This window comes from Lupinus angustifolius, unplaced genomic scaffold (genome assembly GCF_001865875.1).
Source record: "Lupinus angustifolius cultivar Tanjil unplaced genomic scaffold, LupAngTanjil_v1.0 Scaffold_3_156, whole genome shotgun sequence".
Taxonomy (NCBI): Eukaryota; Viridiplantae; Streptophyta; class Magnoliopsida; order Fabales; family Fabaceae; genus Lupinus; species Lupinus angustifolius.
The window spans coordinates 22,244-34,202 of record NW_017716971.1 but is presented as its reverse complement, the minus strand read 5'-3'; the positions used below and the strand labels follow the sequence as shown (position 1 = coordinate 34,202).

At 29.0% G+C, this 11,959-nt stretch overlaps 2 protein-coding genes across 2 annotated transcripts; both read right to left on the bottom strand.

Annotated features, from left to right (window-relative positions):
• Positions 1-1,399: 1,399 nt before the first annotated feature.
• On the bottom strand, positions 1,400-3,298 carry LOC109337263 (mannose/glucose-specific lectin-like). Its single transcript, XM_019574198.1, has 2 exons — positions 2,966-3,298; positions 1,400-2,136 (listed from the first exon to the last, which is right to left on the bottom strand). Exons 1-2 carry the CDS (start codon positions 3,221-3,223, stop codon positions 1,588-1,590), a joined length of 807 nt encoding a protein of 268 aa, XP_019429743.1. The 5' UTR covers positions 3,224-3,298; the 3' UTR covers positions 1,400-1,587.
• Positions 3,299-10,466: 7,168 nt separating this feature from the next.
• Positions 10,467-11,626, bottom strand: LOC109337265 (mannose/glucose-specific lectin-like). The gene is made up of 2 exons (XM_019574199.1): positions 11,292-11,626; positions 10,467-11,060 (listed from the first exon to the last, which is right to left on the bottom strand). The coding sequence occupies exons 1-2, from the start codon at positions 11,562-11,564 to the stop codon at positions 10,506-10,508; spliced, it is 828 nt and encodes a 275-aa protein (XP_019429744.1). The 5' UTR covers positions 11,565-11,626; the 3' UTR covers positions 10,467-10,505.
• Positions 11,627-11,959: the final 333 nt, after the last annotated feature.

Genomic DNA, 11,959 nt, shown 5'->3' with positions numbered 1-11,959 from the left:
GTTGGAAATAGACATGTTTGATATCACATTGCATGAAATTTTCACTCATTCATATTTGATCTATGTCATTGAGTATATTAATATGGTGATCATCGTGGTCGAGTCACACTTAAATGTGATGAAAGTTGCGGTGGTTCCATAGTTGATATATGAGATGGACCAGATTGTATTATGGAGAAGTCTAAACATAAATAGCATACAGATGTGTGCCTAAAGAACCTGTGATATAATTGTTTCAGGAAGATATGAAGCCCAAGTGGGAGATTGTTAGAAATTATAATTTCTAATTAAGGTGGGCATCATATATTTGGTACAATGATATCGGCTATTTATTTCAGGCGTTACATTATAAGTGATCTAATTACTAACACCCCATAGATTTCTAAAAAGCTGATAATGGATATGGGCTTAATGAGTGGATACCCATCAGGTTAACCTATAGGAGATAATGGGAACCCTATAAGTTAACGCATAAGGAAGGTTATGGTCCCCAATATACCACATCACAAATAGTTTTCACCTCTCCCCATCAGAGAGAAAACGAAGGTCCCAAAAGAAATTAAGGATTTGGTTGAGGAAGACCATCATACCAAAACTCTCTCAAAAGGTATGTCAAAGAAGTAGATTAGATAACATGAATTCGGGTATGACTTTGTATCCTTGTTTTATATTATGTATGAGAATCATGATTTTCAAGATCTTAGGATTGGTATTTCACCAATCATCAGGAAATATCTAACAACTTACGTGTCAGTCCAAAAACATGGATCAAGACCCAACATGTTGCATGTATTATCTACAGATACCCACAGGTGTAGGTGTCCATTGTCATTTCTAACCACACGTTAGTATATTTAAGTATTTTAGTTAATCATACAATACAATGAGAAAATTAAGGGAGATGTAATATATATGATTCAAACTAGAAACATTAAATGAAATAGTGGAGTGCATTAGGTGTCATATCACTATTCAGGCTTTAGGATAAATTTTACTCCATAAATATAAAATAAGCAATATTATATGAAGTGAATCTTGGCAAGGTAAAATATTATTATGAGAATAAACTCAATGTGAAGAATATTTCGTTAGATAAGCTAACATATAAGTGAATATAATATTATAAATAAATATATTAGGGAGAAAATTGAAGTAGTTTCTATCATAGAAAAAATGGTAGAATGTTGCTTTCTTTTGGTATCTTGCTTGAATTCTCTCCATTTTTTTTCTCCTGTGGTTGTGTTTTGTCCTTGGTTCTGGGGATATTCCCAACTCTATCTTCATTATGTAATGAAGTTTATTTTCATTTTATAAAAATGAACATTTGAACATTAGTTTTAGTGCTTTGAATAGAACTACCCAGAAATTAAATTAAGTAAATTGGACAAATACTATAAGATACATAAAGTTCTAGATCTTATATAGTTTGACTACAACAAATTAACCACGGACAAGACATGCAACTAGGCAAGTCCTTATTAACATCAAAACATGCATAAAAGACATAGGATACAAATTAAAATCCAAGTCCTCCAAATCAAATCACATAACATGTAAACTATACATAACATCCTCATTCTCCTTGTTTTACGCGATGGTATCCAACCCAGAATTGAAACTCCATGAGGTAATGCTATGCACTTGAACCTGACGACCTGATGCTGCAGTGATTCCAACATTGACCCATTCAGGAAGCACACTAGGCAAGTCAACCAAATAAGAGAGAGTGTAGTTTTCCCCACCAGAATAATGAGAAGCAACACTTAGATTTCTGAAGAGAGCGTTATAGGCTATACGAACATTGAATACTTCTCCTTCTTTCCTTTCCCATTTCACGTGTGCTGAAGAGTTAATAGAGTTCACATTGATTCCAATGTGCGCATACTTTGGATCCCAAGGATTGTGATAAGTGTCAAATTCAACAGCAACAACTGGGTTCGCTGTACTATCAAATGCAGTGGTTTGGTCGAAAAGTCCTAAGTATCCTCCGTTGCTATGCTTAGGTATAGTACTCTTAATTGGTGCAATGAAGAAGGCTAACCCATCAGCTGGCTTAGTTGAGGGTTTTGTAAGAACAAAGTTTATGTTGCTTTCAAAGTCTGACACTCTATCTGCGCCTTTTATATATAGCCTCATCTGTTGACAAAAAAATTTATACCGTGAGAAATTGAGAAACATATGCATACATCACAGTTATAAATAAATTATACATAATGAGAACTAGATACGTGGTACATGATTAACCGCTTACTCGATTTGACTCGATTATGATCATACCCAAATATAGTCGGGTTTCATCATGTTTAGGGATAGGTCTATCAGGTTCAAAAATGCGGTCAATATTTTGGGGGCTGGGTAAGGGATAAGCATGACTCGTTCCGACTCGTTTCATGGTCATCACTCATCATGTTTGCATGTTTCTATTCAATTATGTATAGAGATACTTTTTGGTCAAAAGTATCATTGATTCTCTAATATTTTCATCGCATATGTATATATCTCATTAACGATAAATATATATATGTTAAATTACATATTTAAAATAACATTGAGAAAATTTTATTTAATTAAATGTACGTATTATATTTAATCAAATATAATGTTGGGTTTAAACTCAAAAGCTGATCAGGTCGATATTTAAAGTTGGATTAGTTTCGGATATAGAACCAAATTCAAATTAAAAAATTATTTTGACAACCTTTTTTATTATTATAAGTCTTATCCTCACAGCAACATGATATAATATATTGGTACGGAGTACATAGTGTAAATTGAAGAATTATGTAGGCATGCATATATCTTTTTTATCAGCATATTAAATTTCGTAACTATGTATATATCGAGTTAATAGATTGGAATATTTAGAACAATCATTGAAGATAGAGAGTAAACCTGGTTGAAAATAAAAGAAATAAACTTATATTAAATTAGAGTAACTAGATCATATATTGAGATATGAACGCACCGGCGATGAGAATAAGACTCGGCCAACGGTGTTCCTTTGTGGCGCACCTTTACTATCTGTCTTGGTAAGTTGTAGGACATTGCCGGATGTAATATGTGCATCGCCCTGGAAGATCAGGTTCTGTTCATCTAAGTCAAAATCATTGTAGGAGAATGAAAGTGCATCTGAAGAGTTCACCCTGTTCAGTAGCATGAGGAAGATGGTTGTGAAGAAGAGAATAAGAGGAAGGAAGAAGGGTTTCATGGAGATCATGGCCATGGTGTTGAATTATGGGCATGGAGTTATCACATTTGGCTTTTAGATGTGAAGACTAAGCTCAGTCTTTAAGATATTTATATTAAAAAGTTTATTCTCTTGCATTAGTTTTCGTTTATATAGACAATGAGAACATAGGTTTTATTAAATTGTTTTAGTTAAAGTTCATCTTACTTTTCTATTTGTAGAAAAACTTCCTCCTTCCTAATGTCCTACTAATTAAAATTAGTGTATTAGATTGGTGAATGATACTTAGTATATGTTTGGTATGAATTAAAGTTTGTAGTTTTTGTTTATTTTTGAAAAATAATTTTAAAGTTGCAATATGAGTATCTTTGGTAACCTATCCAATTTATAAGCTTATATTATTTTTTAGAAGCAAAAATGGAAGCTCCTCCACCATAAGTTATTTATTTTAAAGTTGACTTATTCTTTCTATTGAAATGTTAATTCTCATTTTAACCTTGTTTTTAAGGTTATTTCTCTTTTCATTTACTCTTCCATCAAACTCCATATTATAAATATATGTCATGTTATTTTTAAATATTGATATTTGTTTTTAATTTTAATTTTTAATCTTTGTAATGAAGTAATAAAAGTTACAAAATACTATGATAATATAAAAAATGCATGTCTTTGAGTAAAATACATATATGATGATAAATATAAAAAAATACATATTTAAAAATATGTTAAAAACAACCAAAATAATCACAACATAAGAAAAATAACTTTATATTATTTTCTGTAATTTACTTAATAAATAAATAGAAGTTTAACATTGGTATTGATTTTTTTATTGTATTTTATTTTAATATTTTTTAGCATTTTTTATCCAATATTAAAAAATTTATAGTAAAAATATATGTGATGGTAAATATTTAAAAATATATATTTAAAAAATAGCGTAAAAAGAACCAAAATAATTGTAATATAAACAAATAACCTCATACAATTTTCTTTAATTTATTATTTAAAAATTATTTTTCTACCTTACCAAACAAAACAAGTTAGTTTATATTCAATTTTTAGCTATAATATTCAAACTTAAACATATTATAATCTCACGGTTTATAAACTGAAAATAAAAAAATAATACATACCAAATACACCCTTAATTGTTGAAAACAAAAAGTTCATCCCACTTTTACATTTTGTGAATAAATAAAAAAGTTAAAGTCAATGCATTTTTACCACCTCGCTTTTCTGTTAATTAAATGATAAAAAATGTGAATATATAACATGGCTGATCTTATTACATTTTACATTAATAAATATATTAATTACACTGACATCCCCTGAGTTTTAGTGAAATTACACAAATAACTCCTCACTTTTCTACACCTACACAAACCTCCCCTAGTTTTTATACTTTTATTACACTGACCACCCCTGCATGAAAAATAAGTGTATTCTTTTAAACAAAAAATATAATAAATGCAATTAAGTTAAACAAAACATGGTATATTGTGAGGAAAAATCCAAATAATATACAAATTAATGTATGTTTATTATTTTTTGTTACAAAATGCATCAACAATTCTAAAAAGATATTGTTTAAATCGCTCTTATACTATATCGTAACGAACCAAAAATAATAAAGACGTATCGACTCATATTATTTGGACTTGTCTTCACAATATATCATGTTTTGTTTAACTTAATTGCATTTATCATATTTTTTGTTCACAAAATTACACTTATTTCTCACGCAGAGGTAGTCAGTGTAATAAAAGTATAAAAATGATGGGGTTTATGTAGGTGTAGAAAAGTGAGGGGTAGTTTATGTAATTTCACTAAAACTCGGGATGTGTTAATATAATTTACTCTAGTAAATAAACTCAGAAGGCTGTACGGTGCGCTTTCATTATCAACAGACATTTTGATGGAAGGAAGATGAACTGACTAGTGTAAAAAATTATTTTGGATGAGTTATCAACTAAGGTGAACCTTGTTATTTGAGGTGGACTAATTTCTCAACATACCCTTCTTTACTCTCTTTGTGGTGAGGTGGAGAAATCTACTAGTCATTTGTTTTTTCGTGTTCTGTTGCATATTTGGTTCGGCAAAAACTTTATTCTTGCTTTGGGTTCCTTTCTATTATTCATAATAATGTCATTTTTATACTCTCTATCCATGAAAAAAATAATTGGTTGGAGAACAAGAAACAAAAATGGTGGGTGACTATTTGGTTTGTGACAATTTGGCATATTAGGAACAAAATTATTTTTGAGTACAAGAAGTTCCAAATAGATGATGTGATAGAGCTTATTTTTATACATACTTTTCTCTTTTCTCCTTTTCACTAATAGATTAGGAGAGACACATATTATATTATCCTTAAATGAATAAAGTTTTTATTGTTGATAAAAAAATAATACATTTTCTAATATTTTACAAAGCTTTCTAATATTTTACTTTATCCTTAATTAATTGTTACGATAGTTGTATTCTCTTACTATGTTTTCCTAAAAATCTACCTAGAGTTCGTCTTACTTTTCCATTTTCTGAAAACCTAAAAATATTAGTCAATGGTAAACTCGTGATAAACTCTTGTGGTCGTTGGTCACCAATGGAGATCACATTCTTTAAAGTTGTCTCCAGACAATTAAATTTTAATAATTAATATAAAAATATTATATTTTGTTTTTCAATATTTTCTTTTTATTTATTGACAATATTTCATTAATTTGGGATAGAGAATAGTCTTAAGGACATATAATCTAGTTTCATATTAGGTTTAGCATGTTTAAATAGTTATATTGTCCGATTAGATGGATGATTTTATATATAATTATATATAAATGCAAAATTTTATATAATTAATAATTATGTATAATTATATATATTGAAGTAATTTATCTCTATCTTTTTTGGATTGAAGTAAAATAAAATATCAGAATATTATTCTGTTTTTTTATTAAATTATGTGAACATTTTGGATTATTTTCCGGGTTATTGTGGTTTCACTGAGTTTAACACAGCCGGACCAGAATTTTGTCGCCGATTTAAAGCGGTTTAACCTCTCATTCCATTAGGATTATAAGTCAGAGTTGTTTTCAAGTTTGGTCAAGAATCAGACCATCTAATCCAGTCTAGTTCTAACCATTGATTAATAAAAATATTCAACCTTAAAAAAACTAAAAACTAGTTTAGTCTAATAGCTAATTGGTGGTCACCACTAATAATATTAAGGTTCCAACAATAAAGCTTTTTAAACAAAAAAAATTTACTAAAATTCAGAAAGTTGTATGGCGTGCCTTCAAAAGCTGTCAAATTTTTCTAATAATTGTATTAATTGTTAGGCTAGTTTCAGTTATTAAAATAGACTTAAATATAATTTTCATCTTTATATATTTATACTTCCTTCTTTTTAATACTAATTGTATGTTGTCACCGTATGAATAAATAAATAATCACTTTCAGGATGTGTAGTTGTCCTTACCAATAAATGCCGCTCTCAGAAATCAGTTTTTGAATTATTAATCTTTCTAGAGATCTAGCAGGAGCTTACACATTAATGAACATATTGTTTATAGTTATACTGGTATAGCCCATTCTGATTTTAGTTATTATGTTTTTAAAGTTTTTAGTTGGTTTTATTTTAGTCATCACCGAAAACTTGAATGTAATATATATTAAAAAGGAAATTTTATTATTTTATAAAAAATACATGTGTTAAAATAAGTTCATTTTTAATTCATACATTTAAGAGTCACACTTATTTTACTCATCAAGATTGGGTTGTTATTGATTTTAAATATAGTATCAATTATCTTATCGCCATACAAATTTTACAAATTTCGTTTTTTCCTCTCAAATTCAACCATGTTTTGACAACCTTTAAGTATAGCTTTTAGTAAGTATAACATATTTAATTCACATGAATTTATTTTTGTTTATATGCTGATATGATTTGAGAAATTATAACAAAAATAAAAAACTAAAAATATATTTGAGAAATCTGAAAGGGATAAAGAGCTTTTAGTGGCGGTTGGAAATGACGCTCTATAGTCTATATGGCGGAACTCCAGCTTTAAGATTTGCGACGCTGTATATTTAACTCATTCACACATACATTTTTTTCTTATATAAAATAAATAAATTGGTATCAAGAAATTTTCATAATGATAAAATTTCCAAATTTCTCTCTTAAAAAATATCCTTGAAAAACGTGTTAACATTCTCTTCTCTTTTAACACAAGCAAAAAAAGCCCTTTGCTTTAGCTCCACGTAACGCTATTAAGTCTTCCCAAATCATGCATTTGGGTCGATTTGACTTCTTTATGTCTTAGCGAACGTGGCAATAATATCAATTCCATAACTTACGGTAAGTTCTCACTGGGAAAATTTATCTTTCATTATTGGAGAGCACATTATCACTTTTGTATTTATATATGAGATTAAAATTATCATCATATTATCTCAAAAATAAAAGTATGAAATTATATTATTTTTTATCTTATTTTATAAGTACTTGTCTATTTGGTATTGGAGAAAATACTGATGTGCCATGAGATGTGGATGAGTTTCTACCATGTATTTGAACAAAATATATTTATTTTTATACTTTTTCATTTTTATACGTATCTCTAGAAAATACCTAAAAACTAAAAAGTAACTATTACGGTAACTTGATTATTACGGTAAGCATAATAGACTTACACTTACGTATCTAATACTGCATTATCTCCCGCTAGTATTTGACTTTACAATTTTTGGGGTCTATTAAAAGCATTAGTGCACTTTATCTTGCCTGAAAATAAATAATAGCACATTATAATATCCTCTTGACCCCCTATATATGAATATATTGTTTTTGTTATTCTAAGCATTTCCCAAGTCGAAACCCGGTGAATAATCTCTATTGTAACACAAAGACTATTAAATTAAATTGTCTCTTTGAATAATTTCTTCATACAAACAATAAGAATTAGACCATTTACCATGCTTCAAAAAATTAGTATCAACCAATTGTATGGAGCCTTGACTGTAACTCAAAAACATATTTAAAATCTCATTTTATACTTTCACCTTGAAGGGAATAAGATGGAATATTAAGTATGAATTTAATGGTGGAGTATATAAATATTGTTGAGTTGTTTGTAAAATTTAAATTTCACAAATTTTCTCCTATCTTATCTAATGTTGTTCCTGAATTTTGTAAACCTGGTCCTAGAAATTTTTTTGGGTCTCTAAGTTAGTTTTATGAAACTTGTATGTCAAAAATTTGAATAAAATTAAGGGCTTCAAAAAAAATTGTGATGATGAAATAAAAATAAATGCTCATTATATAACATAAATTTAATAATACAATAATTTTTAAATAAAAAATAGCTCATACAAATCGTGAAATATTTTTTGGGTCCTCTCTTAATTATCGTTAAAAAATTCATATTTTTCAATTATACATCAAACATAACAAATGGTCATTATAACCAACAAAGTATTGAGCAAACCTATTTGTAGATTAATAATAATTCACAACATAACAAATTTTAAATAGAATAAAAACAATAACATATTTATAGATAAATTTAATTAGTTATATAGGTAAAAAAAATTAAATCTTATTAATTATGATGATGTGTTGCCCATATCATCTTTTATATTTACACACATCTCAAAAAATCAATCAAAAAAGATAACTAAAATTTGCATAACTTCAATTTGTTGTCAAAATATTATTTTTACTATTATTATTATTATTTTAAAAATAACATTATTACTAACTACTAAACATGTTATATTTGCAAGTCAATATTAATGGCTTTGCTAGCATCACACAACCTTAATAAGCTTTGAAGTATTCACTTACTCATATTTTCAATTATGCTTCAAAAATAAGGATTCATTACTGAAAGAGTAAAAATTTTAAACTTACTCTTCACCCCATCCATTAATTCTATGGACATCTAATGATTTAGATATTCTCAATAATTTAAACCATTAAATTTCTCTAGAATTAATGGCTATGATAATAAATAAGTTCAAAAAACTTACTCTAGGAAATGGATCTCACTCATACATTAATATAACAATGATTTTTATAAAGGACAAAGTATTGAGGATACCTATTTATATAATAATAATAATTCACAACATAACATATTTCAAATAGAATAAAAACAATAATATATTTGTCTTGTAGAGATAAATTTAATTAGTTGTATAGTAGATCCAATTAATTATGAACGCGTGTTGCACAATTGCTGCACATCCTCATGCAGACCCTAATCTTATTGACTTGCTTTTCATCTTCTATATTTACACGCATACCCAAAAAAAAGAAAACTAAAAATTGGCATAACTTTAATTTGTTGTTGAAAACTCGAAATATTATTTTTACTATTACTATTATTTAAAAAATAACATTATTACTAACTATTAAACATGTTATATTTGCAAGTCAATATTAATGGCTTTGCTAGCATGACACTAAACCTTAATAAGCTTTGAAGTAACTAAGAACTTTTGTCAGCAAGTTTTTGCCTAATTAAGGTAATGGAATTCTATATCATAAGATTTAAGAAAGACAATAATGGTCGATAAACCAAATCTGGCACAGCTTAACCATGAGTCATAACATAACAAAACAACTTGTATCGGTCTTTTCCATAGCATTCAAGAGGAAATCAAGAATTCTTATGTCTGGGATTTACATCTAAGATTAACAAAAAATGGTAAAATGGAATTTAAAACTCCTTTATCACATACGTTTTGCATGGTGGCTTTAAGAACAGGAAATGTATTGGAGTTTCATATATCAGCAGGGAACGTAACCACTGCGCAAATGCTTTGGTCCAGCAACGTTGCTTTTAGGGTTTAGGTTCATAATTTTCGGTATATTTGGTTGTGTTTATTTTATCTGTTGTACTCAATCTTTATTCTTGTTATTTAGTGAGCTGTTTTTAAGTTTTGGTATTCTCATCTTTATATGTTGCTATGGCCAAGTTTAGCGCTTTTAGGCTTGTTTAATTTAAATTTTTCTTTGAATGCATTATTTTCTCGTGGTTTTCTTTTGTTCTTCGGTCTATATCCTACATGAGAAGGATGTTTCAATCAACTCTAATTTCTTTAAGTAATGGCGTTTATTTTCTTTTTAAAAAATGAACAAGAATTAGTGCCTTCAATAGAAACTACCCAGAAATTAAGTAAAGTGGATATAAACACCAAAAGTAACCATGAATTACCGACATATATAAATTAACCATGAATTACAGACATGCAAGTACTTAGTAACATAACATATATAAAAACCATTATCACACAACATGTCCTTATTTTACTCGATGGATTCCAAGTGAGAACTGAAATTCCAAGAGTAAACGTTATGCACTTCAACACCATCATCTCCAGAGGCACCAGTTATTCCAACTCTGACCCATTCTGGAAGCACACTTGGCAAATCAACCTTATAAGAAACAGCATATACACCATCAAAACCAAAAGCAACTACACTTAGATTTCGACCGTGAGGGTCATACTTTATATCAATATCCAATGTTTCTTCTGCTTCCCTATTCCATTTCACGTGTGTTGAAGAGTTTATAGAGTTCACATTGATTCCAATGTGTGGGTAACTTGGATCCCAAGCATCGTAAAAGTAAGTGTCAAATTCAACGGCCACAATTGGGGTTGTTGCGGAGCTGTTAAACGCAGTCGTATCGTTGAAGAGTCCTAAGTATCCTCCCTTTGTATTCTCAGGTATGGTACTCTCTATTGGTGCAATGAAGAAGGCAAACCCATCACCTGGCTTAGATGACGGTTTTTTTAGCTCAAATCCCATTTGAGCTTCAAAGTTTGACACTTTACCTGTGCGTTTCTGCCATAGCCGAAACTGTTCAAAGGAAAAGCATCATCAGAAGTATTATAACAACCGTAGTTTCATTAAGCATAATCGGCTACATGGTCATTGAAAAATCATGTCCATATTAAATTCGACAAAATTTTATATTAATTGTGAATTATTATCTTTTAACACAAAATATATATAAACAAGTTTAGATTGAAATATATATATTTAAATTAAATGAGAGTAAATAAATCGAATATTAAGATTTGAACGGACCGGCGCGGAGTATAAGACTCGGCCGATGGTGTTTTTCTGTGGTGCACCTTGACCATCTGTCTTGGTAAGTTGTAGTTCATTGCCGATAAAGGGCCAAAGTGATTTAAGATGTGAATCACCTTGGAAGATTAGGTCCTGTTCATCTAGTTCGAATTCAGTGAAGGAGAAGAATAGTGAATCTAAAGAGTTCACACTGCTCACTAGCATTAGAAAGATGGTTGTGAAGAATACAAGAAGAGGGATGGAGAAGAGTTTCCTGGTAATCATGGCCATGGTGTTGAATTATGGCATGCAAATCTTACGTTTGGGTAAAGTATGAGAAGTCTTTGAGATATTTATATTAGAAATAATACATTCTCATAAATTAATTTTCGTGCCAAAATTGGACTATATATAGATAAGGATGTGGTTGTGGTACGACCACTAAACCTATAGTTAGTTCAAGTTTAGAAATAAACATAAAACAATGAAATAAATCAATTGATAAGAGTATTATTCTTCAGTCTTGAGAATGTGGATCTGGAAGGAAAGAATCTGTTAAAGAATTTTCTGGGAAGTGTTGGAATATGTTGGGAAAGATGTTTAAAAAAGTTATCCGACAATCAAGTTAGTATGTGAAAAATACGTAGAATATCAGAGGATAATATCAGGAGATATGTTAAACTTAG

What these genes read in the sequence shown, in the direction of transcription:
- LOC109337263 (XM_019574198.1), bottom strand. Translation starts at nt 3,223, where the DNA reads ATGGCCATGATCTCCATGAAACCCTTCTTCCTTCCTCTTATTCTCTTC. An exon ending in GAGTCTTATTCTCATCGCCG is followed by an intron (nt 2,137 to 2,965) that starts GTGCGTTCATAT and finishes TTTTGTCAACAG; the next exon opens with ATGAGGCTATATATAAAAGG.
- LOC109337265 (XM_019574199.1), bottom strand. Translation starts at nt 11,564, where the DNA reads ATGGCCATGATTACCAGGAAACTCTTCTCCATCCCTCTTCTTGTATTC. An exon ending in GAGTCTTATACTCCGCGCCG is followed by an intron (nt 11,061 to 11,291) that starts GTCCGTTCAAAT and finishes TCCTTTGAACAG; the next exon opens with TTTCGGCTATGGCAGAAACG.